The sequence below is a fragment of the Penicillium subrubescens genome, assembly GCF_028828155.1.
Source record: "Penicillium subrubescens strain IBT 31985 chromosome Unknown utg000002l_segment0_segment0, whole genome shotgun sequence".
Lineage (NCBI taxonomy): Eukaryota > Fungi > Ascomycota > Eurotiomycetes > Eurotiales > Aspergillaceae > Penicillium > Penicillium subrubescens.
The window spans coordinates 818,439-845,917 of NW_026643152.1; the positions used below are offsets into that span (position 1 = coordinate 818,439).

The following is a 27,479-nucleotide window of genomic DNA, read 5'->3' on the forward strand; positions in this document are numbered from 1 at the left end:
AGCTTCCGTCATTACGATCTCTCCCCGAGGTCTCTATTTTCCCTTGTATTAACTTCGAACTCTTCACTCTGCAAACTCCTGAATTCATTAATGTGGTTTGATGAAAAATTTGTGAAGTCCAAAGATTAGCAAAACGGTTCGCACAATGTCGCCACCTGCCGATATCGCCCCCTTGTGGTTCCAATGCGACTATCCAGGCTGCAACGCAAAATATCGGCGTAAAGAGCACCTTAATCGACACCGTAATCATCATAATGGGGAAATCAATCTTGCCTGTCCTTATTGTGAGAGTGTCCTGACTAGGAAGTGAGTGCTGGCTCAATCACATGGTAAAACTTACACTCACATAATGATCAGTGATCTATTGCGACGCCATATCCGGACTTATCACCCGCAGAGACATGCGCCGCCGTCTCGAAAATTTAGGGCATGCAGTGCATGTCATGCACGGAAAGTCCGCTGCGAAGGCGTACTACCATGCAATGCCTGTCAACATCGAGGCATCATCTGTGTACCTTCTGGAGGTGAAACCGCAGGTGAACAACAATTTTGCATTGATGATCTCCGCCCCTTGCCACATGTTCCCACGATTAATGATTCCGTTTCCGACGCTCCCCGGTGGATTGCTCATGACTATATCGATATTTATTTTAATTCTTTCCATCCAGAATGGCCTTTCCTCCATCGAGGTACATTTGACTTCGCCAAGGAGCCTTGTGTACTTGTTCAATCTGTTGTCGCAATTGGCCTGTGGGTGAAAGGGACCCGGGAAGCGCGAGACGCGTCAATACAGCTGCATGGTAGACTTTGTTCTGCATTTTACGCTCAAATGGTGAGAAGAAATGTTATCACGGTAACTACAATTAGACTTTGATGCTGATATTACATTTATGCCCTAGGACCAATGGTGCATCTCCAACTCGAGTCCACGACAACGCAGAAGTACCCCGTGGCCTATAACAACTTTCCAGAGTGTGCTCTTGAATATCATCCTTGCCCTTTTTATTGCAAGAGAAAATGTTAGTATGGATTTGAGCATGCGATGCCGATTGCGAGACGACAAATACGAGCTCTTGACTGCCCTTGTTCGAAGCTGTCGACAGTGCGGTATTTTCTCCTATCCTAACATGCTTCTGCAACACGAAGCCGATGCACCACTTGCGCTTGTATATGTGAGCGTTGAAGAGATCAAGAGATTTGGACTAGCACTCTATAAGGTGTGCCGATTGTCCATTTCCTTTCACTTAACCGGAGAAAGTGCCAATGGTGACAGAAACGCTCTGTTGACCCTGGCCGATTTGTCCTTTTGCATGCCAGACAATGATGAGCTGTGGAATGCTCCATTGGGCGCGGAGTCCGAAATGTTGAGCAAGGTTGATTCGTCAGCAGCTGGACGGCATAATGGAGATGCGAAAAACTGGATATCTCAAGCGTCTACTCTTGTACATGACGGAAGAGTTGGCTTCGACTGGATATAGCAGAAAGTATCATAGAAAATACAGATTATTAGCTACAGATCAGAATAGAGTCTGTCGAAGCAGCCATGTCCGGTTGTGGACGGCGAGGGGCCCTCCGAGGTCGTGAACTACCTGGCTCGAGGCTTGGCAATTCCTCGTCATCGGTTATAACAATCGTGTCGGATGGGCTTGCCATCTTGATCTTAGTCGTCACGCATAAGGGAGGAAAGTCGATAGAAGCCGGCCTGGGAAGCCGAAAAGATAATATCAGAGCATGCAACCAGCAGGGGGAAGGAGACCCTTTATATACCTGATAACCAAGAGTGATGGACTCAGCCCCTGGAAATAATTGGACATCGTAAGATCGCAATATCCTAAGATGCATTGCACGATTGGACGTCAAGCCATGATAGTGATGAAACAAGGGTATAGCGTTGCATGCGCTGCCCCGAGAGGCAGACAATGTATACCTATATTTATCCGGATTCCCCCGCTTGACTGCCATTCACGGCATAATGGCCTGCTTATTCTTGTCTCTGAAGTTCCTGCACCGGATTTGGGCAACGCTTGCGACTGCGCACATGATGCACATCAAATGCATGGCGCTGGAACGCCATTTGATGTAGCAAGGCTACTTCACACCAGTTACACTTGAGTGGCTTTCTTTGAGATGAATGGCGTCAAAATGACGCGTAACACACCCGGCGTCATGATACATCCGGAAGCGAACACGGTCAGGGAGCCCCTTGTTTGCAAAGCATTGAAAGCAAGCCTCTGGCTTCTCAGAATTCTCAAGGTATGCTTTGGTAGCACGTGGCGGCTTGCTAGCGACAGAAGAAGGTACTTCACATGAGTCGGCATCATTTTCGGTCTGCCCTGTATCTTGCGGCTGATTTATGGGACCAGCCGATGTAGCGGATCCAGAGGCGTTCCGCTTGGGCCGGCCCCTTAATGGACCTCCTTCAAGGACGTCACAATACTGCACGACGGCTGCAGCACCTGTATCGCGCCGATTCCACTCATCCTCTAACGAGTTGGAGATTGGGTAGGGGAGAAGACTCTGCACTAGATGCAACTGAAGGGGATGCATGGTGTCCTCCAAGGATGACTCATCCTCGCTCTCTTCCTTGACCACTGTACCAGACAGCTGCGCCTCGATGTCTAGAAATGCTTGCTCTTCATCAAAATTCTCTCGGATCTGATGCCGCAAACTCCTTTGCAACCGTTTTCGCGTGTTTTTCACCTCTTTTTCCAGTTGCTGGATCCGAGGGAGCAGGGCAGGCTGCTGGGTCTTCTCGTATTGGGCACGGATCTGGCTAAGATTGCGCCGGGCCTCTTCCAACTCGGGGTGATCCTCAAGTTGTGCCCTTTGTTGATCGGTCAGATAGCGGGGGCGTCGCGTGTCCCGCCAACGGCTTTGCCGCGTGACGGCTCGCATCAGTTCCACATCCGGGTCGAGACCACAGATAATCCGGATCATGTCGGTGTCGAGTTGTAGAGGATGATAGTGGTCGAGGAAGGTCCGGGGGCTGGCGTGCTTCATGATCAACATGTGTTGTTCCTTGCTCACCCACCCTACAGACTACATTAGCCACCGACGGAAAAGAAGGAAGAGAAGTATTAGTGGCCTCCGTAGAAGTACTTACCGCTCTCGTTGATCACTTTACCACTTCCATAACGGAACTGATGGGCATGGAATGCCCCTTTCCACCCACGGATCTCCCCGAAGGTGACCAGTAAGGTGGACATGGCCGACTTGGACATCTGCACGGTCCGCTGAATGGTGGGAACGCCATTAACCAGCTCCGTCTTACAGAATATATACCAATCAGACTTGTTCGGGTCTAAGGGCACTAGGAGCTACCCACAGCCTTTGCTGATAAAGAGTTTCCGTAACTGCACCTTCGAGGTCAGCCTCGAATTCCGGAATGCGCGCGCATGGAACAGGATGCCGAAAAGCAATGTGTGCGGGTATATCACCAGAGAGGGACCATAAACGATCTCGGGAAGTGCAAAAGTAGTCCTGCTGATTGGTTAGCTGCATGACCCCAGCCAGATATTCCGGAGAGGATAAAGATACTACGTATCTGGGGGTAGCCGGGGAATCGAGAGAGGGAGAGACGGAAATTGCGCTCGCCGTACAATTTGGTCAGACCAAGGAATTTTTTGGTCCCTTCGGGAGTAAGTTCAATCATAGGGATGGGTGGGCCTCCACGAGGGTCCTTCTGAAGGGAGATTTGCAAGTCCTTGAACTGCATGCTCAACAAAGCGCTCCTCCGGTGCACAGTGAATAAAGCGAGTGAGTTGAACAGGCACACCTGGATGCGTTGGAATCCTAGGTTACTTGTCTGTCGGGCCAGGTACACGCAGTCCTAGGTAATACCCAGATTCCTCTAGGTTAGCATCAGGCAAGATCAGGGAACAACGCACACACCTGCGTCACGGTTGGTCCCGGTTTTGCACCGAAAATGAGGGCAGGTCTCAACAGCAAAGGTTCAACTCGATTGGGCATCCAGGAAATCCCCAGTGATCAGTATTATTGTCGAGAAGCCGGATATCTTGTCATTGAGTTTGAACAGTCACGGGACAACGCAAGACTTGAACGGGACCGACAGTCAAGAGAAGGAGGATATAGTACCTCGCGCGGGGTGGTCACGGGCACTACGTGACTCACGTGAATCAACGACGTGCTATGCCTTTGTCAGTCCAGTGGAAGAACCAGAGGTTGATTAATAGGGAAGAACTTACTAGGGGACCGCTGGTAGTGTCTGAACTTTCTAGTCCAGTCTTGTTTGCAGAGGCCGAGCTTCTGGCTCCAAATGAAAAAGGCTTCGTCGGGTTTGGAAGAGCCATGCAGTGAGCTAGAAGAGCAAAAGACTAATGCGTAGTAGGGGGTATTTATAGACTTGTCGGCCTGCCTTGTCATGTGCTTTGTTTGGCACTAGCGCGTCTGCTATTGGGAGTGGCAACCGTCGAAATATAATCGTCAGTGCAGCTGCCCAAATCTGAGGCCCGCTGGAAAAATGTTTCAAGTCAACTTCCATTTACATATTTGAGCCACAGTTGGAATGTCAATTTTAGTTGGTGGCCGAGAGAAATTGAGCTTATATTGAACTAGTGATGTTGAGTCTGTGGATTAGAAAAAGTTGACAGATGAACATGCATTCAGCGAGGGTTCCATATTAGGGCCTTGAGGTGGCTGTTCAACCATCATCGATAAGATGCTTAGGCTTCGGCGTTTACCTATCCTTTCTGTTCAAGTTTAATGCTGACTCAACGATCAGTCCAATACTTTGCGAAAAACACCGGTCCAAATTCCAATACGCGGACGGCCATCGTCGGTGGGTATGAGCGTTGAAACTGGTGAACGGTGACCAAGTATCTTCAGTCTATGACTTGGTGTGGTGGGCCAACAACTAACATATGAGGATATGCTCCATCTCGTCAAGGGCTTAATCCTGAATGCAGCGGAGCTTTCTCACTGCGGGCTCATGGTGATGTTGCAAACAGTTTATATCGGGTACAAAGTTACAAAAATGATCTCCAACGTTGAGCTGCACTGGCAGATTCGAGCGTCATTAAACTCATCGTTGCAACCGAATTCTGTTGGACCTTCTGAGACGCACGTTAAGCTGGTTCCTTAGCCGGCCTCGTTGAATGCTCAACACGTTAGCAGAGTTGAACGTCAAAGAGAGCTTGTGCGTACAGCAGGTCCTCAGTGACGTCTCGCCTGAGCCTCCTGCCTAGCCCTCGATCACGAGGAACAATTCATTGCGGACAAAACCAAACCGCATGAGTGCAGACAGCGGCAGAAGCGCTGGTAATCAGCAAAAGCAGATTACGAGCCAAACTTCTTGACTCTTGGGGTACATTTGCTTCTAGGGCCCACCGTGGTATTCCTGGGGTGTCATGAAGGGATCCGGGAAACTATGATTAGTATTCCCAGGGATGTGCTGATACGTGCCTAGGATCTTGCATACCTTTGTCCATCTAAGCCATTGAGGTATTTGGATACATAACACCGTTAGAGAACCACGAGCTCATTGACGGACAATATAAATTCGTGATGCGTCTGTTCTCGCACCCTCTTGGCTATGTTCATTTCATCCAAAATCGAAAGGGTTACCTGGGCGCTCTCGAAATCGGAAATCCTCAATCTTGCCAGATCTGTCTATAAATCTCTACCAACGGCACTTTGGCCGCCAATTGCAGAGGTAATCCTGTCTCATATTGTCACTAAGTGAACTCTGCACGTCAACTTGACTTGTTGTTCCCGCACCTTGGGATTACCACCACCACCAGTTTCACTAAATTCACTTAATCTCTCCGTCCACGATGCCTCCACGCCGCCGATCCTGCTTACCGTGCCGTATTTCAAAACAACGATGCAGTCGCGAAGTGCCTTCTTGCCAGTCTTGCGTTGCCCACGGCAAATCCGAGTCCTGTGTTTATGAAGACACGAGTCCTCCAGACCGTGATAATTTGCAGCCACGACGATCCAAGCAACGGGACCAGTGCAAATCCACCTTGGAATGTCATCAGATACAATCCCAAGGGTCGCCCAACAATGGGACAACAGTCCTACAAGATTGCGGTCAACCCGCCATCCAGCATCGAGATGAAGAACAAGCCCCCCACGTCTATCAAGCATCCTTCGTGCAGGGCACTAAATCCCTTGAGATATTAACAAAAGAACGCTCCTTAAATGGGACTTATGGCTCAGCGGTGTCACCCCGCTACAGCTGGCCAAGAATGACTTTCACTCCCAGCCCTTCTCAAATGGTGGCCTGGCTTGTTGCTTTGCGTGTCAGTCAGCCAGACGCCTAGATAGCCTCCAGCGCGCACCATTCCAAGAGTTACAGCAACTACATAGAGCGGACTGCATATAGAAGGTCATCTCATGTGACCTAAGACAACATCTTGACGACCCCGACACGCTCTCCTCTTCCACCGATATACCCCGTCTGCCTCACCAGCTAGCCCCTGGCCCTTTCTATCCTCTAAGAGCGAACAACACAAGAAGACGATTACCGACGCTAGTACCCAAACACAATCCAAACCAACACAAGCATCCTTTCCACAGCAGAAGAATACTTTAATGACTCCTGTGCTCACCCGCCATCCACTACGACGGACCGGGAATCAACCTTACCTCCACCAACCCTCTCGCTTCAGCTTCCCCGTCCGATACCAACCATCACTACCCTACCCCTAAACCATCAGCCAACCTATACTTCGGTCCTCCGGCAACCCACTAGGACTCCACCACGATCGATTCTTGAAACCCGAGAACCTGTTCCTTCCACTATATCTATACTCACAATAGAAGATCTTCACCGCCGGTTTCACAACAAACCATCACCGTTCCAGGTCGAGTCCAAGACAAGAAAACGCTCAGCTAGTCATAACCGCAACAAACCCATATCTGCAACAAACTCATTGTCCAAATTTCCGACTTCAGCATTACCCGCATTCTCGCGCTTCCTAGCTATGGCGCGACCACAGCAACGACTTTTTCGATGTTACTGAAATCATATTGGTGCTTGTATTGTTTCCTTGCTGCCCGTGACTTCTGGAAGATTCTCCATGCGATCAATGCAGTTACTGGACTCAAGAGCGGAAGTGGGAAAACATCCGCATTCCGGGGGGATATATCGACACAGTTCCGCTTTACATCGACTGCAACTCGGCCTTGAAGCTTACAAGAAACCCAGAATTCCACAACAAATCCAAACACATCGACGTCAAGCACCACTTCGTACGTGAGAAACTGGCGGAAGGGCTTATCAACACCCAGCGCGTCAATACAAAGGACAACTTGGCAGATGTGTTCACCAAAGCTTTGCCCAGGTCTACTGCGGATTGTGGTGACAGAACGCGCGCTACATCCAGCAGCATCAGCAATCTCGGTCGTGGTTAGTGATTTGCTCAGGATCATATCTCGGATAAATTCTCGACGTATCATTGTCTGCTCTTACCGCTCAATAGGTGCGTGCCATTGTATTGGGTTAAGTAGTGGACTGGTGACGGAAACTCGCCCTTCCAGCTCATGGAAGTACGTCATCTAAATACCTCTTTACAAGATTGCGTCAATCACCTCCCAAACAAGCGAAACCTGGAACGGATCAAATCCACTAGCCAAACCTTACACTATCTCTCATGGTTCCCATCCATTGCCATTGCGCAGTCTTTGAGACCTGCTGTCGGTAATATTATTCAAATCGTAGGCTATTGCAGCTGCAGATGCAAAACGAGTGGGTTGGTTTCAGTCAGATTCGAGGCCTTTGCTGCAAGCGGGGTGTTTGGGTGTCTTTTTGGTTCAACCCCGGTGTTTCATACCCACCAATCAAATCCGCTATGAACCATGAGCTGGGACTGAGACTTGACTGCAAGCGGGGATATTTCTCTGATAAGCCAATTCGCAAGACGTCATCTTACTGTCAAACTGTGAGGCTCCTTTGAGAGATTCTCCCATAATGATGGCTAGGTTTGATTTGCCATCGCGAGCCGGTCACTCGATACACCTTTGAGGACAATATTCCCCGCTGGATCGCGTGGCACAAATGGATATATTAACATTAACTCCCCTTGTCCAGACAACATGATCATCATACACACAAACTGCCTCGCAGACCAGCTTAACGTCTCTACTCCTTCCCGTCATGCCCCGCGAATCGGCGCAGCTAGCGGCCCGGCTGGCAAGTTATAAACGTATCATCCTTTGTGCAGACGGAACCTGGCTTGCGTCCGACCTGGGAGACGCGTCCATGCCGTCCAACGTCGCGAGGATCGCTCGCACCATCGCGACGAGTGGCCCAGACCTCCATGGAAACATCGTTCAGCAAATTGTCTCATATCATTCTGGACTGGGAGCGGGAGAGCTCCCTTTCCAGAAGGCTATTTATGGTAAGGTCCGGTGTTGTCAATTTGATACCGTACAGGGCTAATGTGATAACTGCTTCCTTTATATCACAGGCGGCATCGGCTGGGGTTTAGACAATGAAGTTTGTCAGATCTACGAGTTCATATCCAACAACTATGTTAAAGGCGACGAGTTGTTCTTTTTTGGATTCTCGCGCGGCGCTTTTACCGTCCGCTCCGTGGCTGGCCTAGTCTCCGACATAGGCGTGCTCTCATCCCAACACATGTCGCACTTCACCGAAATGTGGAAGGCTTACCGGGAGAATACCGGCGGACAGCCCTTCCGGAAGACCGCATGGTATCAGCAGAATCAAGGCAAACTGCGCTTAGAGAATGAGGTCCGCATCAAAGTAGTGGGCGTTTGGGACACGGTTGGCGCTCTAGTACGTGCAGATTCTTCTGAAGCAGCAAGTGACAGGAGCTAACATTGTGTTAATCAGGGGATCCCTGATTGGCCGTTCGTAAATTTGGCTTCAAAAGTGGGTATCAATCTTTCAAAGCAGTACGCATTTCACAACACAAATGTGTCAAAAAGTGAGTTCATCACTGCACACCGTCTTATACTTTGAATGCAACCCCGCTTACCAGATGGTGTAGACATAGACTATGCCTTTCAAGCCCTATCTATCGATGAGAGACGACTCACCTTCCCACCGACCCTATGGCACAGAACTCAGGATGCGCCAGCCAAGGATCTACAGCAATGTTGGTTTCCCGGCGTACACCAAAATATTGGGGGTGGAGCTCCAAATTGTGAAATCGAGGATATCACATTTGCATGGATGGTATGCCCTTTTTACCACCTCTTCTTCTACTTGATTTATTATCACAATTCATTGACTACTAACTCCGGACCTCCAGGTGGACAATCTTTCTGGAATGTTGACTTTTGAAAGTGTGATAATCGAGGAACTAATCCAGAAACACCGGGCTGCGCGGGCCGAACGTAACGCCCTAGGCCAACAAAACGATGACTGGGGCTGTGGGTACATCAGGTCCAATTTTGCTGGCCTGCAGGGTGCGTTCTTCCGGGGGCTAGGGAAACAGGACCGCACGCCGGGAAACTATCCGGAGGTTCCACGGGATGACAAGAGCGCTTGCACCACTAAAGAATCCTTCCATCCGATTGCCCGGATCCGGAAGACCAATCTGGCCCCAAGTTATTCTCCAGCTGCGCTGGCCGGGTATGTGATCGAGGGGCCCGGTGATGGTAGTGGTGGCCAAACTGGCTGGCAATGGGCCAAAAAGGACGTTTTGCTGGCAATGCCAGAGTATGTTTTGCGCCCGGAGAAGAAGATGACTGTGACGCATAATTCGGATTATGTGTCTCGGCCCAGCCTATCCAGAGCTCTATGTCCAAAGAACCTCTTGGCGGACCTCGATCGACATAACGGCATACCCATACCTACTGGTGAAACGACTGCCATTTAATGACATGTGTCTTGTGCAACCAATTCTTGTTTATGTTTGTGGTATGTTTGCGTGGCGATCGGGAAATATATAGTGGATATATGGGGGTCAGATTTGCTGCGTAATTTCGCGCGTTATTATGGCGAAACCGCCAAGCCCTCAATACATCAACCATGGACAATACAAGAATCTGACCCCCATTCCATGGTAATATCACGTATACTACTCGCGCGATCAGGTAGCTAATTTACCCATAGCTGAATATTTACACTCTTAGTGAGCTATCCCCTTCAGTATCTTCGAAAGATAGGTCAAAAGGCTCAAATAGACGATCAATCTCACTACCAGCAAGGGCCTTTTCCCTTAATTTTGCGATTCTTTCCTCCTCTGCAAGCTTTTCTGCAAGCTTTTTCGCATTCTCTCTATGCACCCGCCGAACCCACTGCTGATTCTCCTTTTCAGAGCGTTGCGCAATGCGCGCATTCGCATCTCTTGTAGAAAGCACCTTAATCTTGGTAATCTGCCTTCTAGAGCGATTAGTGTTTGTGTATTCGTTGCGAACTCCGTTAACCTTGGCGAGAAGAGAGTCCTTTAAAATAAGCTCTTCGAATCGAGGTACTGTCGCGTTTTCGAGGCGAGTGATCCGCCGTTCCAGCTTTTGAACTCTCTCGGCTATATTTGTTGGGCTTTGGGCCGTTTTCAGTAGCTTTTGGAAGCTTTTTTTAACGCTCCGAGAGGATAGGGCAACTGAGGGATCCCGACATTCGCGCGAAGGCTATAGCAGTTCCCTACGCGTATCATCCTCAAAAATTTGATCGAAGCCCTCAAGTGGCACAAATTCACGCTCCTCTCGCTCAGTAAGTGGTTGAACCACTAAATCGGGATTAAATGGGCAAATCCCTCGCTTCCTGAAGCTTCCCCAAATAATATAGGGGTTAAAGGTCTCTCCGCGATTTTCACGAGTCCCTCGCAGAAATACTGATTTATCAGTCGGATCACCACCCCATTAGGATACAGTGCGATTCCAGCTTCGAAAGTGGGTCTTATACGTGAGAAACGTATCACCATCCAGAGGTTGAAAGTCCATCGCAAATGCCCGCTCTGGACCCCGCCGGTACCTCCGGGTAGGACCGGCACCGTTTGCGGATAAAAAGCGGAGGTCCGCCTGGGAAGATCCATGGCACCGAAGTAAACTAAACTTTATTTTTCTTCGTTATGGGAATGACACAACCTACGATTGTAGTCATAGGTAAATGCTTGTCGATTCCTAGATGCCAATAATCAAAGCTTATTTTGATTTACGCGAGCTAATTCTATCATGCCAAACACAACCAAGTCTCCCAACACGCATAAATACCTTAACAGCACGCGATACTGACTACCTTGATCTACTCAAGTAATCCTGGGTCCTCTATTGCTTTAGTCGCTTCATCTGAGTCAGCCTCCGAGCTCACAGCTCCCATACATATCCTGCCCGCGCCCCTCCTTCGCCACGACTGCCACTATCATGTCCCCAACACGGGCAGCACCAAATATGATGCCCGACTACGAGATTCGGCACCTGCTCAACCCAACTGCAATGCTCAGCCCTGAACATGAGGTAACAGCTACCGTCCTATCGACCTTCGAGATGCCGCCGACTGGAGCGCCCGTATCCGTAAGATCGAAAACGAGGATAACTTCGAGCTGACGTATAAGAAGCGGTATGCCGTCACAGGCGGCGACATTGAAGCTGCTCTCATTGCGGCTAACAACGATGGCTTCAACGCTGGCAACGCAAAATACGAGGCGCAAGTCGAATGGGGTTACCAGCAGCAGACACTTTCTGTTAGCCGCAAAAAAACGGCAGCGGACTCTGGGAAAAGCGGAATGGACCTGCCAGGAACAAGCAACTCCCGTAAAATGCTGATCGATAATGCGCCGAACAAGTTCGATAATTGGAGGCCCAACAAATGGGGCACTGACACATTAGCAGTATCGCGCATCTTTGGCCCGGTCCTCGTGAGGCGCTCTGTTGGCTCGTGGAACGAGATGCCTCTATATCTGGAGATCTGGCCCCTCTTGAACCTCCAGGGTACGGGGATTGAGTACATTGTTGAAGCTTCTTTCAAAACAAAGAGCCACAAGACAGCCTTAATCGAGCAGACCAACTTAACTGCTTACTTGCAGAGCAAGGGTTGGTTTCTCGCACGGGGCTCACTAAAGCCATCGCTTATTATGGAGCGCTACTGATATGGAAAATAATTGGACCCACGGGCGATTCTTGATCTGGATTTCACGACTGTTGAATAATATCCCAGGTTGAATGATCACTTACATTGGGCTAACCCGGAGTCAGCTTCTTGCGTCTGACGGGCACCCGTACACCTACTTTGGTAAATAGAGCCGCCTAGACTAAGAAGTTTCATGGTTCGGACGAGCGGCGTGAGTGTAATATAATAAAGCTCAAAGCCGCAATCGGACATAGTTGCTCTATATTTTAGACCTACGTTAGGTGGGGCCTGATAATGGAGGCTTATTGGCGCACCATAACTAGGGTGTGCATAGCTAATGCGTGGGACCATTCCGGAAGTTACGTCTGGACTTGTCCTAGATCTGTATCATATAAGTAAAGCCATCAAATAAACGGGGATAGTACTCAGCAATGCAGATGGTTTTATCCTCGTCTTGTTCTAGAATATCAATAACGATGATCGCTCTTGGTCTTGTACAAATAACGCAGCAACAATAACACCGCGTGGTCTAGAAAGATCTAAATAGGACATCTAATCGAATTTGAACGAGACTGGAAGGAGATGCTTATGGTTTTTTGAATGACAGTTTTTCCTAAAAAGTTCTGAGTGACGATGGGAAATCATGTCGGTGAAATCTTAAAGACAATTTGTATTTACGGAAGAGTTACTATGATGGCTCCCCATGGTACTGTTGTTACATTTACACATCAACAGGCACCTAGGACCAATAACTTCAAGCCTAGAGGAAATACAGAGAATTTATTAGTCACTTTATCCGGCCTACATACAAACTGGAACGTGTCTGTCAAAGACTGAATATCTAAGGACAAACAATGATGGGCTCGGCCGATCCTATAGAACTTCTAGGCCACTATGAATATGGGTCGTCACGTTTGATAGGTAGTTCTAGACCTCTCAGTATGTCATACTGACGGGTGTTGAGCCGTATGCCTCCGAAGACGCCGTCACTGAAGTCCTTTGCCTGAACGCTGGTCATACCTACAAAAGCAGGTTAAATTCCTATGGTAAAGCCCTATACTGTTCTCTACAAGATAAAATTCCTCGTCTAATAAGAATTTGAATCCTCTCGATTATTGTCGCAATTTAAAACCGAAATGCCTGTTGACGACTACGGTGTTTGGAAGGGGTTACCCGTTCATTACGAGGTTGAGGACCGTTTCGAAGACCCAAAATCTCCACATTTATCTCTATATTACCATGATAATCGCGAAATGGAGCCACAATTTGACCGCAAGTATCGTCAAAAACACAAAAACAAGCCTCCGAATAAGGACAGACCGAAAGAAATTCCTGGGCTCTTTCGTGCAGCGATCAACATCAAGTCTATTGATCGGGACTCTCGAATTGCTTATTGGGTGAATTATAATCTGAGCGAGCATTCAATGGTTCAAAATCTAGCCAAGGTGGATTACGGTTTCCATGATCTCGAGGAGCTTGAAGGCCACGGCTTGGACTATATTCGATCTCACCTATTTGATGCCAAAAAAGGTCGCCTGCTTCGCCATGACATCGACGGCCCAAACAATGATATGATTGATGTCTTGGTGCCTGAAGTACAGGAATCAATCAAAAAACAAGCGGAGATATACATTTTCGGTTCCCGTTTCAACACTAGAAATGGGATTCACAATGTGCACATGAACCAGGGCAACATTGAGAAATTCCGTCAAGATGATGGAACTTTTCAGGACGGAGGTCTTCTCATCCATTACAAGGAGACTGGTCAATGGACTGGGATTTTTCTTGCGTTTGCATCACAAGCTGTGCACACAGATGATGGATCCGGTCATGCTATATCGTCTTTGACTTGGGGTCAATTCCTTCCCACAGAATTAACTGAGAATTCAGTGGTTATCAAGGAAGCAGTTGTGCAAAAGCGAAAATCAGTCACTCTTACGAATCTGACAAACCACAAGGTATCTTTGGCATCGTGGAAACTGCATACCTCAGCTGGTCAAGCCCAAGAACTTCCTGGTAATGCAGTTTTGAACCCCTTGTCTACCGGATGCTTTGGAGTGCCAAACCTCCGTCTTTCGAGCAATGGTGACCTTATTACTCTTCTTAATGAAGACGGGCTGAAGGTTGATGGGGTGAGTTATAACTCTCAGCAGGGAAATATGGAAAGCCGACCAATCGTTTTTGCGCATTAGGCATTAGTCAACAGAAAAAGGTCAGCCAAGCGAGCAACATAGGAATGCAGCCGGTTAAAAAAAGCCAAAAGAGCGAAAATGAGATGAAGAACAGAGCTAAATACCATTGCGCCAGGAAGTTTTTTTGGACTTGTCATTATATGCACTCAAAATGGTCAATTTTTGCGTTCGTTGAAGTTGTGTCATATTTGATTCAGACACGATAAGGAAAATACTGTCCCAAATATTGTTTATGTTGTATTTAGTCCACATTAAATTAAAAGCGTGATTTTGAAACCTTAGTAATAGAAGGCTCCTAGCGCCAACTACAAATATACTAGCGCCTTGTGAAATTCGGGGGAAGTCCCGATATTATGCAAATTGTCCCTACTATCGCCGCATCTTTCTACATTCTGTTCGTAGGATCAGAGCTGTTAATCATTCAATCATGTCGGAGCGTAGTCAGAGTACCGGTAGCCGCAAATAAAAGTCTTGGCAAGGGGGGACCAGTAAATACGTCCCCCCTCACCAACTAGCTCCGCCACCGAAACCCACACTCACAATTCAAGATCTTCCCCGCCGTTCTTCACAATAAATCGTCATCATTGTTGAGAAGAAGAAAAAGAAACATGCAAAAAGCGCATCCGCAGCAGAATCATTGTCCAGATTCTTGACTTCAGCTTTGCCAGCTTTTTCGCGATTTCTGACGGAGATGCAGCCGCCGCGGACAACTGTTGGTCGCCTTGCTGCGAACTCATTATAGCCGCGCCGCAAGGACAGCCTGACACCACGAACGGCAAACCGGCCACGACAGGCTTTATCAGGTGAGGCTCAAAGTTCACCGCTCAGGAAGTTTGGAACAATCTCCTTGGATCAAACAAACATGTATCTACACAGTAGTTGTGGCCTGCATATTGCTTCGGCAGTTGATCTACCCAACTGGGCCAAAATTCGAACCCGTACCTAGGTGAGACGCCTAGAAGGATGCGTGATGAATCCTAGCTTCCATTCTGCGTTCCTGGGGTCAACAGGCCTACTATTTGCGACAATATACTCTAATCTGCAAAGAAGCATTTAGTTTTGGAACCATTGTCGATATTGCAGTTCTAGAACACCCCCGATGTACATACTACCTTTTGTATATAATGCGTAAGCCGTTCTGTGTGGAGCCAACAAGTTCCTTCCCTATGAGTTATGCCTGAAAGTCATGACCAAATTCCTTATTGAAGAGGAAAATCATTTGTGAGGCCACAGCTGTGCAGGATTATTCCGGTTACCTGTAAATGCAGTGCAAAGGTACACACTGAGCAGATTTTTGCAAGCATGTTGACTCGATGTTGTGCGGACACCAGGAAAGCAGTGGGCGAACATGGTCACTGACGCTTATTGCACCACCAGCAAAGAGTATGCCCCGCCGTCAACGTTGATCATCAACTTCATACCACCAACAATCTTGTAGCGTTCGCGGGTCAACCCAGACAGGCAATCTCGAGTAAGTGAGTTACACTTGCTCCTCATCATTAGACTGTGGTTCTCTACGATGAAAAAGATCACCGTTGCTCAACGTTTCAAATGAGACTTTTGAGTTTATTATGGAAGCCAGAATATAAAAACCGTCACCCTTCTCTAGTCAATTCTCTTCCCAAAACGAACTTACTTTGAGTCACTTACGCGACATTCAAGAATGACAACCAACCATGACACCGACACAAGCGAGGATGATAGTCTGATGGCTCAGGCGAATGAGCAGCTTAAACGCGAGCTGCAACAGAGTCAGAAACCCACGCTCACTACATACCGAGCGCCCCGACGCGTGGTGTCTCTCGGCATCTCCCCCAGCTACGTCAAAGACTGGACGCCAGCAGATGCTTTTCGGGAATTGTATCAAAATTGGTACGTGCCGGCCTCTTCCGCGGGACAAACGCTAATCCACGCAGGAAGGACGCCATCATAGAAAGATTCAATCTTGACCGTCAGAGCTTCCAGCCATTCTTGGAAGACTACAGTGACCATCTCTCAATCATTGTTCCCGATCAAAGCCTTGCCGACCAGCCAGCGGAGCGTGAGAATCGACGCGCACTGGGCTTCATTCAGTGCGAAAAAAAGACCGGCAGAATCACGATCGCAAATCCATGCATGCAACTACCCATCAATGCTCTAGCTCTGGGATTCTCAACCAAAGATGTCCACGGTGCCCACGACCATCTTGTGGGACGTCACGGCGAAGGTCTGAAGCTGGCGGTCCTGGTTCTCTCTCGAGATAGCTACAACGTGAGTATCACCGCAAGTGGTTGCAATTGGAGGTTTGACATGCACACAGACGCATCGGTTTCTTGTACTGTCGCACCGTCTCAGAAAACCAAGTCGATCGAGTGGACCGATCCTGCCCTCGACATGGCAAGCCTATGATACCATGTGGGGAGGGACGTGGCAGTGGTGATCGGCTCGACGCGGACCAGGTCAGGCCGACCGGTCGCGCTAGACGCGTTTTGAATTGGCTCCGCTCGACAACGATGGACCTTCGAGGGCTCACCTACCCTTCCGGTATCATTTCCACACCACATGGCGACTTGATTCTTGATCCCCAGCTTCGAGGTCAGCTGTATCACAATGGGATCACCTTGACCAATTCCACCGTGGGCGGCGCATTCCTCTTCGCGTACAATTTTGCCTCTTTGACCACCTGCCGAGATCGACGCAGACTGGCATCCTGGCGGGATGCGGCTCGCCAAGTACAACGGATATGGGAGGAGGCTCTACGCAAGCAGGAAGACACCATCTTGCCTCTACTCGTCGATCTTTGGCGGAGGCATGCCCGTTCTGCCGACGCCGAGACGATAGGCCCTCTTTTAGAGCCACCGGCGGCGCGTCGGATCTGGCAATACTTGCTGCGTGAGTCAGCAGATAAGGAATTCTTTTACAGCGAGAGATGCAATGATCAGGTATGTACTTGGGGATAGACAGTGTCGCATTTTGATAACTGATGCAGACAGACCACGAACACAATCCGGGACAGCCTCGGCAAGCGCCCGGCACGCCTACCCGACACGCTGTGGCACATACTGCGTGCCCACTGCCCCATCCGAACGTCGAAGAGAAGCAGCAAGAGCTGTTTAAGGATGCAAAGCCCTACGTCATCCCAGACACAACATTCGCAAGAACAGTCGACCGCGCGTTGCGAGCCTACTTCGCTCTGCTGAAGTTCACCGACCATATTTAGGTAGTCTACGTCCGAGGCTTGGCCGGCAAAGTCAACGTATACTTTGACAAGGGACAGGGTACGCTCAAGATACATTGCCGATGGTTGGACTTTGCTTGTATGCACCACCGGTCGTTCTACCGGCCCTGGTCTCCGATCAACCTGCCGACACAAACGCACCGTTTTCTGTTGCCATGTGGTGGAAGAGCTCTTGGTTCGATCAATTTGCGTCCATGTTCAAGGCACATCCCACGGCTCGACAAGCAGAAATAAAGTTCATGCGTCAGATTGGACGGCGACTGCGATACCTGCCGCACAGCATCAACTTGAAGCCATACCCGGGGGCATTCTGGTCAGTTGGGAAGACAATGAGACGGAAGCATTTCGCATGCTCGGCCCGAAAGGCCCAGACTATCATGTTGTGCTGCATGAAGGAAATTGCGCAAGTGCCGAAAGGCGCTTCTCCATGAGAAAGCAGGTAAGTGGTCACCCACGGTCAAATTAATATAGCTAAACTCATCATGTAGCCCTCCCAAACGAAGTGATGTCCTGTGGCTGCCATCAGCAATTCGCTCGTCAGATTGTGCTGGGAAAGCCCGGATCAGGATGCTCTACCCTTTTGAAAACAATCGCAGGCGAAATGAATGGCATCTCGGTATCTGAGGACTCGGCGCTAAACTATCAAGGTACATGCCAACCTAGAAACCGCCATGTCGACTGGCCTGCTAACAAATCCGACTGAATAGGAATCTCGGTACAGAAAATGCGCAAAAACTTCAAGGGCGAAGCAATTTACTCCGCTGAAACCGAAGTCCACTTTCCTCAATACGCGGAACATATGAGAGACGTGGTCATGGAAATGCTTGGTCTGTCGAACACGATCAATACTGGCGTCGAAAACGATTTCATTCGTTAGACACACCGAATGTACCTCTTTACCGGTCTATCGCACGCATCGATATATTATGCTATGATTGCGTTGAACGAGGATCGGGCTTTCTACGGGGTCCCGTCCAATCGAATCTCGCCGGGGCCATATGAGGATGTCAAAGCTACTCTCCAGTAACATTCGGACAAGGTCTGCACTCTCTGCTGCATATGAGGCTTTGATGGGAAGGCGCGAAGAGCGCGGATGGTAATTTCATTGTATTCCATTCAAGTACGATATGCTAACATTCTACATGTTCCACAGGCGTCCGAGTTGACTCTGATTTGTCTTATTCAATGCTATTGCACGCCCGTGACTGTCTACAATCGAACACCCAAATCTCCTGGTCTCCGCATCCATGTCACCAAAGTTTGATGAATTATTAAGGGTGCGTGTTACTAGTCTTCTCGCACATATGCAGCGCAATTTGATTCGCGGCGGTGACCAGAACGGATGGTCATCTAACAACTGTCTAGGCATGTGCGGAATATTGCGAATGAATATTGGCCCCTTGCCTCGCACACTCGATCCATCTACCCACCACCGACGTATGCACCACCTTGTGGTTATGATCGGTTCAGACGCGACGACCGGCGAAGCGAAGGAGTCGGGTTAGCCAGACGGGCTGACCGACGGACACTGCGTCCCGCGCCAGACATTGTTGATCTGCGGCGCGATGACCCTGACCGCGCCGGGAGACGGGCTCGACCGGCCCGCCGAGGGTTTTCGATGGTATTCGTCTCTTCCGCCACCGGAGATGCATGTACTCTCGCGTTTTCAACATCTATGTCGGGATTTGTCGTGATCGTCCTCGGCGGGCGGAGCAGGGCATCCAGAGCGTCGTCCCTTCGGCTACGGCGTATGAGCATTGAAGTAACTGGGGAGGCTAATCGAGACTTACCAGGCACAGCAGGACACGTTAGATGCCACCTCGCGCTTCTCCAGCCACTCCTCCACGCAGCCTAGATGGGCTAATCCCCGGCACTCTTTGCAACGTAGGATCACGCTCTCATCCGCTTGGTCTTCGTCGTCACCCAGACAAAATGGACAATGTATAAGAGACACCTCGTCGCTACGAGTGAGGCTGTGCAGTTCCAGACGTTGCATCCCCGCCCCGATATTCAACCCGGATAGAGTGGCTGGTTCAGCCGATGAGATACACCACGGAACACTGTCGGTGCGCAGCATCGATGCCGTGACGTATCGAACTGTCCTTTCCAATGGCTCGAGAGGAACGGAGTCACGGCCCGGTAGCATTTGTCTCTCCTCGTTCTGACGAGTAACCCTGCGGGGAATCTCCGACTCTGAGGGACTCGTGAGGGTGGGTCGCTGGCTCTGACTGGCATCCATATCAAATGCGACAGAAGCATCCTCGGAGATGTGACCGGCTTGTTCCGGGTTGTGAGCCACGGCCTCATACCACTGCTGGCCAACTTGGTTGGCCTGTCGCTGCCGGTGCCATCTGACACAGAGAAAGTTTTTTGCAATATCACATAAAATAGGCCGCAAAGTCGAGAAGTCGGGTGGTCGTGCTGCAAGATTTGCCAGTTGCTGTTGGCCAGCCTTGATGTCTTGGATTTTGATGGAGTTCTTGCACGGTGCGCCCGTCTTGGTAGTCCCGCAGCAGATTCGAGCCTCCCCGATACCTATCTCGTTAAGAATAAAACCGCCCCACGGTTGGTACGAAGACATGACTTGGTGATATGCTGGAAATGAGAAACGATTCTAATGATTGAGATGCCAACCAAGGGCCGAAGCCACTCCTTTATACCCCAGTACGGCTTCGTCTGAAATCATACGAATTCACCTCATCAGCAACATCACTCATACGGAGCTGCCTACCGCAGTGAAGGAATGTGTCTTTTCTAGCTGAGGTCTCCTTGTTTTGGTGGTCATGTATCAACTATGTGACAGCTACGGAGTACTTGGAAATTGGCCAATCAGAGCAACGGAATCAAAAGGGGAGATTGATTGAATTGAAAGACTTGATTGATTGAAGAACATAAAATGAGGGCGCTCATGGGGGTTGAAATACCCATGAACTTACAGTATAACGAAGGTCCACGGATGTTGAAAATCCTGGTGCCTGATGACAACATAAATGGCTGGGATTCGCCATACAAAAGTGTTGCATCAGCTGGAACGCAATTGTTATGATGTTCATCCTTGTTTTGGTACGAGTAGCGACCCATTGGGGTTGACACACCCCCTCAGCAAGGGTAGATCACGAAGCTTGCTGGTAGAACTCACTGATCACCATCATCCAAATCCTTCAGCAGGTGGCTAATATCCTCCATGCCTAGCATTCGAAGGAACTCGAGGTGCTTTTGACGAGGAAGGATCTTCGTAAGCCCATCCGCAATCATATCGGATGTCTTTATCCACTCGATCGATATCCTTCCTGCTTGTACTTCTTGACGGAGCCAGTTGTGATGGATGTCCACATGTCGCAGCTTGGTTCGGAGTTGAGGTGTTTCCTTAGTTAATAAGGAGATGGTTTGCTGATTATCACACCGGAGAATGACAGGGTGACCAGGATCGAAACGAATGGTGTCGAAAAGTCTCTTCCACATTGACAGTGATTTGGCCGCTTCGGACAGGGCGAGTAATTCGGCTTCGGTCGTGCTAGTGGTGATAGTCTTCTGCTTTGAAGCCTTCCAATCAACCGGCCCGCCAATGATCATGCAGATATATCCCGCAGAGCTCTTTCTATCGTGGTTATCCCCGTATGATGCGTCACTCATGAACTGTACCGACGGCGGAATTGTCTGCTTTCGGTAGCAGATTGCCAGGTTTCTGGTTGAATTCAGATAGACTATCACTTGATCAATCGCATGTAGGTGCTCAGGGCCTGGATTGGATAGAAACTGTGCCAGGTATGAGGTTGCTTTGGCTGCGTCTGGCCGTGTGATAATCGTGGGGAATTGAGCTGATCCAACCTTGCTCATATATTCGTGATGATGACTTGGTGAAGCAGTGCCGTTGAAAGGCTTCAAATTCATGATTGATTGTGGGAGGATTTCGAGTCGGCGATGTTGGGCCAAATGATAGCGGTTCGCCATTGCGGAGATATAGGCATCCTGGCATAGCCATAAAAGCCCTTTGGAACGGTCTCTGATAATGCGAATCCCCAGGAACCACTGCGCTTCGCCCATTTCTCGCAACTCCCAAGCCTTACCAAGCTCCCTTCCAATATCATCGGCTTCCTTTCTTGCAACCGGTGGGTTGAAAATGAGAATATCATCAACGTAGAAGATGAGGAGAATGTCACCCTTGACGAACAGGCAAAGGTCTTCCTGCACCATTTTGAAGCCCAGCGATAGCAGTACTCGTGTAGCTTCTTCCTGCCAAAGCCTGGGGGATCTTCGCAGGCCATATAGGGCCCTTAGGAGCTTCCAGCACCTTCTGCCCTTAGGGAACATGCCCGGGGGTAGTTCGACGTACACATCCTCTTTTAGCAGTGCGTTAAGGAAGGCGTTGACAGCATCGTATTGGCGTGAATCGAGATTGAATTGGGCTGCGAGAGCGAAGAGTAATCGGGCTGTTCTGACGGCCAGGGTAGCTGAATATTTTTCATCATTCGTGACTTTCTGTAGATCTCCACGAACGCAGATTCTGGCTTTGTACTTGACCAGGAACCCATCGCCATCAAATTTATACGTGAAAACCCAGGTAAGCGGTATAACTTCAAGTCCTCTGTCAGAAGGCCTGTCAACTTCCTTAAATGTGCCTTTTGCATCGAGTGCCTTTACTTCCACTGCGGCTGCATAGGTAAACCCTTCGCTATGCGGGTGCCTTAGCATTTCGGACCAATTCTTTGGGGCAGGCGGTAAATCCTCCCGGTGGGGTCTTTTATTCGTGAACACCGCATTGAAAGCCATCAAAAAGCCTTCATGAAACTCATCAGGATCCTCTTCAGCGGCTTCATTAGCAGTGATTACGCTGAAATGAGCCCTCTTGCTTCTGGTACGGCTTCCCTCGATGATATTATCGGTAGTGACAGATCCTTCGATATCCCTTGGTGCGAGCTCTCCTCTTAGCCGGTATCCTGGTGGTGGGGTAACTGGTTGATGGAGAGTGTTGGATAGGTCGCCCAGGAGCTGTTGATCAGGATTGGCATCGATATCCAGCGCCCTCACCCCCTCAGCTTCGGTGCGGTCAATTGGAAATGCACCTGGTAGGGCTTCGTTCCTTGGTGCTTCGGGCGTTGGCGTCGGGGATGGCGTCATCATTGGCGGAGGTGTCGAATTGATGTGGTTATGTTGTGTCTTGGTCAGTGAGTGATCCATTGTTCTCACTAACTCTTCTTGATGCGATACTGAGGTCTCGTTCTGAGTTGCTGATGGCAACAACGACGGTGGGATCTCTAACGCTATGTCATCGAGGTCGTACTGTGGACGTTCGTGCTCGGAATCCTCATATTGTACATCCCAGATCGCGTCGTTGAGCACATCTTGGGGAATTGGCTGCGCGGCTTCGGTGTCGCTGTAGCGAACGTTCTCATCGAATATCACATCACGCACCTCCACCACCTTGTTCAATCGAGGCAACCAGATTTTCCAGATATTAGACGCCACAAAACCAACCAGATATCCGGTCTCCGCACGTGCCGCCATCTTGTCAGAACTTGCAATGCCCTGGATTCGAACGTACGCCCTGCAGCCGTAAAGCTTCACATTCGCCAGATTGGGGCGCAGCTCAATTGAAGGGTCTCTCTGCTTCATTGCTTCCACCCAGGGGATAATATACTCACCGGTGGGCATTTTGGTAGGCACGCGGTTTAGCAGATACACTGCTGCAGTGATAGCTTCCGGCCAAAGCTTCTTCGGTAAGCCTGATTCCTGAATGAGAGCCCTTGCAGTAGTGATGATTATTCCTCCTGCCCGCTCGATAAAGCCGTTCTGCTCAGGGGTGCCAATCACGCTAAATTCCACTGAAATCCCTGCCTCCGGGCAGTATTCATGGAACACGCTGTGCAAGGTAGGCTCCCTATCGCTTTTGAGCACGAGGATATCCATATTGAATTGACTACGGCAGATAGCGATAAAAGCGATGAGTGCATTGATGCAACCGTTCTTCTTTTCGTGGGTTTGGGCAAGGTGTAGTCGAATTCCTTCGCAGTAGAGGTGTGAGACCCATTGGTGTTGATTATACCCATCTTTTATATGAACTAGGTCGAAATGAAGTCGTCCAAATTTCCCATGGACATGGGTCCTGCCAGCCGGCCTACGGGAGACCTGTCGCTGTGTTTTCGATTTCTCACATACTTCACACTTTTCCGAGGTTAATGCTGGCGATTCGGCCGATTCTGGTTTGATTTTGATGCCAGCTGCCATTTTTTCCAACACTTCCAGGCGTTTCATGTTGATGTGACCAAGCCTGCGATGCCAAAGCTGCCGGGATGCGACAGACATCAGAGGTTTCGCAGACTTTTTGAGGGTATTCAATACCACTGGTGCAGTCAGAGGGTCTTCTAATAAATATAGACCATATTGCTCTGTGCAATGGGCTACCACTCCTTTTGAATTGGTGATATAAGGGCCTTCGCTGCTGAAGAAATACCCATGTTTCTTTATCTCGGAAACCGAGATTATATTGGTCTGAAAATCGGGAACATACCAAACGTTTCTTACTGTCGCTTCAATTTTTCCTGAATTGGGCCGAACGACACTGATTTTAGCAGTTCCATGTCCCAGAGCGACAGATTTACCTGTGCCTAGCGCTATAGTTCGTCGGTCGGGTACAAAGGATTCAAATGCGTCGCGTCGGTTGCATATATGCAGGTTGGCCCCTGAATCGACAATCCAGCACATTGAAAGTGGAAGCGTGAGGGCGGCTTTGAAGACATGAGACGAAATCGTTGCTGTGAAAAATGCAACCGTATCAGTAGGGATATCGCCTTCGTCAGTGATGGTCAATTGGGCGGTTTTGGCGATTGTCGGCTGTTCGGTCTCGCTTTTCATCATCTTTTCGATCTCCTTTCTTTCCTCCGATCCAAGCTTCTTCAAGTTCTCTTCGATGCGTTTCTTGACGTATTCGGAAGTCGTCCAGTTTGAGGGTTTTATCAAAGGATTTATATGGTAACAGTCCTTTGAAACATGACCAGTTCTTCCGCAAACGCAACCGAGTTTTGATCGAGATGAGATGTCGTTACCACGCGACGAACTGTTACGACCATTGAGTGTGGCAGCGAATGCCACTGCACTGACATTCTGCTTTGCAACCTGCTTCGATCCTCGGTAATTTCGGAACGCTGCAAGGATATCCTGAAAAGGAACCTTCTCTTTTGGCTTTGCATCAAGATCCTTTCTCCATAAGTGTACGAAGACCTCATCAATGGCTTCAACGGCCTGCAAGAAATCGCGAATTGCATCTCTGTCTTCAGGGTTGCCGTCGTCGTCCTTATATGCAACTTCAGGGATTTTCAGTGCCTTGCCTTCTTCATAGAGGCTTGACCACGCTGCGAGCCATTTGTCCATGCTCTGTCCCTTGAGAGGCCTTTTAACTAGGTCTCTCCATGCATTTCGGACGCGCTGACGACGGTTGTCACCCTTTGGTGCGAATTGCTGGGTGAGCCGCACGAGCTTTGCGTATGGTGTCATTTTGCCTTCGAGGATGTGGCGGTGTTCGGGAGCGACGTTTTGGTAAATGAGGGAATCGATTCGATTGATCTTGTTCCTTATCTGCTCGTTAAATGATCTCTCCTTGTCAAAAAGGGTGACCATCCTCGAGTACTTGGTGTATTCGGCGTCATTGAGGGCCGATATATCTGTCGCATTGTGGAGTACTTCCGAGACCTGGGGGAACGTATCCCTTGAATCGACTGGCTCTTTCTTCACCTTATCCTCTGGCAGGCTTGGGTTGATATAGTTCCAAATCCCCGCCTTCGTTGCTATAGCTTCAACATGGCCGATCCAAGATCTCCATTGTGCGTCAGAATGGAGGCGCTCATCCCAAAGGATTTCCGTTGCGGTCTGACTAGGAGTGTCTTGAAGCAACGACATTGTGATGAGATAGCTATACCAAGCTGCGACAAAGGTACTGGTGATGGGGTCGGATGGATTGAATTGAATTGAAGTATAAACTGATTGAGTACACCTGATCACCGGTGGGCTATCGGGCTCATAACTATCAACAATGTGACAGCTACGGAGTACTTGGAAATTGGCCAATCAGAGCAACGGAATCAAAAGGGGAGATTGATTGAATTGAAAGACTTGATTGATTGAAGAACATAAAATGAGGGCGCTCATGGGGGTTGAAATACCCATGAACTTACAGTATAACGAAGGTCCACGGATGTTGAAAATCCTGGTGCCTGATGACAACATAAATGGCTGGGATTCGCCATACAAAAGTGTTGCATCAGCTGGAACGCAATTGTTATGATGTTCATCCTTGTTTTGGTACGAGTAGCGACCCATTGGGGTTGACATCATGAATTGGATGAAGGCGACCGCCTCTCTATGCAGCCCTGTGGCATTCTGATAAGTCAGGGACCCGCGACAAGTCACCAGTCATGCTTGCAGAGATCCTTAGGGAGCTCCTAGGGTCTTTAAAGTTCCCTGGAGCTCACAGGTATGATCCCCGCGACAGACGCACCGTCTTCAGGAGCTTTTGGTGCGTTTCCAGGAGCCATTCAGTGAGATGGTACGACTGAGGCGTCGTGACCAACATATAAAGGTCAGGCCCCTCACTAGACATGCAATGTTACAAGCTCATCTAATCCACAAGCGTACCATCTTCCCGTTCCATCCAGTATTAGTCTCTCGCGCATTCAACTTTGTTCTAATCGGTTAACGGCCCCCACTTCCACGATCTAAGACTTCCGTCCTATCCTGTCTTTCGAAGAAAGAAACAAACAATGGGCCAATACTGGCTGGTGGTTTGCCCGTCCAAACGCGAGTACACGACACAACTACTTGGTGGAAAGTTGTCAGAATTGCTTTTTTCGTCGTGGGCCAACATACTGTGTGAACTGATTGAAGAGGAGTGGGCTGGCATGCCGATCATCTGTATTGGGGATTACTTAAGTCCAGACGACCTCCCTGCCACGATTCAACAAGACAATCTCCACCTGATTTCCGTCGACAGCGATGCAACATCCAAGCCTCTTCGCTACGATGTCGTTGAGGAGAAGTTTAAACTTTGGTCTTACGCGGATGAAGGGGAGGAAGCAGCGACTATCTCGGACATGGAAGCATCTGTCAATCTCAAAAATCGAGTCCTGAGGAACTTGACTACCGGTCAATATGTCTTGGAGGATCAGTTGCCGTCTGCAATCACCTTTGGCCATATAGTTTTGATACGAATCTGTTGGTCGTCTGAAAGTTCAACCGGCATTGCAGGAGGAGAATATCTGGCCAAGGGAGACTGGGCTGGCCATAAGTTCGACATTGTAGACGCTGACATGCTGGAAAATGCGAATGGGGAATGGGAAGATGTCACCGAGGACACCTTCGATGAGGTTCAGGTTCTGTGGTCGAGCCGTTTCGGAGACAACTGGGAAACTGAATGGAGAGCTTGATATGGAATGAGCAAGAAGCGATGAAATCACTCGATGTAAAGAATACCGAAGATGCAATCCTAGACTATCAAAGACGGCATGAATCAGAATACCTTTAGACGCCCTTCCCGTGATACTTCTGTTGAACGCCGTGGCTTGTGTGACCTTAAATCCCCGTGTTTCCTTAAATCGGAACGCTCCAATCGCTGGACCTAGGAAAGTAACTGCAAATTCCCAGAATTCTAATAGCTAACCAGTTGGTACGAGCCTCTGGCGCCGAGACTTCTCATGGATATTGTAAAGTTATCAGTAGTTGAGGCGTCGACGTCTCTGGTGGCACTTTAGTCCACTGTACGCTCCTACTTTAAAGTTGTACATCAAGATAGCACCAATAATTGCACAGCACTCATCGTTCGAGCCTCAAAAGTATACATTTGTTGACGTGCAAGCTCAGTTAAGATGGTCAGTAAATTTACTGCCCACTTTCAGACTTCTTCCATCTGACGCTGGGTAATGGTGGCCAAATATTTATGGAGGATTTCAACTCCGAAGCTTATTGTATCACTGGTGAGGCCAGCATAAATACCTCTACCTATTGAACAAGGTACTAAACAGTGTTCTGTGGCTAGTCAGAATATGATGAGGGAAAATGAGTACGTTCAGGATGAAGCAAA

The 27,479-nt window shown here is 49.1% G+C and overlaps 7 protein-coding genes across 7 annotated transcripts; 5 read left to right on the forward strand and 2 right to left on the reverse strand.

Moving 5' to 3' along the window:
• Positions 1-145: 145 nt before the first annotated feature.
• N7473_001732 (Zn(II)2Cys6 transcription factor domain-containing protein) lies at positions 146-1,545 on the forward strand (the record flags this gene model as incomplete). Its single annotated transcript, XM_057147672.1, has 3 exons — positions 146-306; positions 358-832; positions 900-1,545. 3 exons carry the CDS (start codon positions 146-148, stop codon positions 1,476-1,478), a joined length of 1,215 nt encoding a protein of 404 aa, XP_057011326.1. The 3' UTR covers positions 1,479-1,545.
• A 543-nt stretch (positions 1,546-2,088) lies between these two features.
• Positions 2,089-3,715, reverse strand: N7473_001733 (DUF3435 domain-containing protein; the record flags this gene model as incomplete). The annotated part of the gene is given in 4 exon segments (XM_057147673.1): positions 2,089-3,032; positions 3,104-3,310; positions 3,326-3,480; positions 3,600-3,715. 4 exon segments carry the CDS (start codon positions 3,713-3,715, stop codon positions 2,089-2,091), a joined length of 1,422 nt encoding a protein of 473 aa, XP_057011327.1.
• A 2,299-nt stretch (positions 3,716-6,014) lies between these two features.
• Positions 6,015-6,986, forward strand: N7473_001734 (uncharacterized protein; the record flags this gene model as incomplete). Its single annotated transcript, XM_057147674.1, has 2 exons — positions 6,015-6,263; positions 6,498-6,986. Coding segments are annotated over 2 exons (738 nt in total), but the record flags the coding sequence as incomplete, so codon positions are not given.
• Positions 6,987-8,119: 1,133 nt separating this feature from the next.
• Positions 8,120-9,809, forward strand: N7473_001735 (T6SS phospholipase effector Tle1-like catalytic domain-containing protein; the record flags this gene model as incomplete). Its single annotated transcript, XM_057147675.1, has 5 exons — positions 8,120-8,363; positions 8,433-8,761; positions 8,819-8,912; positions 8,967-9,163; positions 9,240-9,809. 5 exons carry the CDS (start codon positions 8,120-8,122, stop codon positions 9,807-9,809), a joined length of 1,434 nt encoding a protein of 477 aa, XP_057011329.1.
• Positions 9,810-11,295: 1,486 nt separating this feature from the next.
• On the forward strand, positions 11,296-12,020 carry N7473_001736 (uncharacterized protein; the record flags this gene model as incomplete). Its single annotated transcript, XM_057147676.1, has 2 exons — positions 11,296-11,388; positions 11,451-12,020. 2 exons carry the CDS (start codon positions 11,296-11,298, stop codon positions 12,018-12,020), a joined length of 663 nt encoding a protein of 220 aa, XP_057011330.1.
• Positions 12,021-13,137: 1,117 nt separating this feature from the next.
• On the forward strand, positions 13,138-14,193 carry N7473_001737 (uncharacterized protein; the record flags this gene model as incomplete). The annotated part of the gene is made up of 1 exon (XM_057147677.1): positions 13,138-14,193. One exon carries the CDS (start codon positions 13,138-13,140, stop codon positions 14,191-14,193), a length of 1,056 nt encoding a protein of 351 aa, XP_057011331.1.
• Positions 14,194-20,545: 6,352 nt separating this feature from the next.
• N7473_001738 (uncharacterized protein) lies at positions 20,546-25,303 on the reverse strand (the record flags this gene model as incomplete). Its single annotated transcript, XM_057147678.1, has 1 exon — positions 20,546-25,303. One exon carries the CDS (start codon positions 25,301-25,303, stop codon positions 20,546-20,548), a length of 4,758 nt encoding a protein of 1,585 aa, XP_057011332.1.
• Between the last annotated feature and the right edge of the window lie 2,176 nt (positions 25,304-27,479).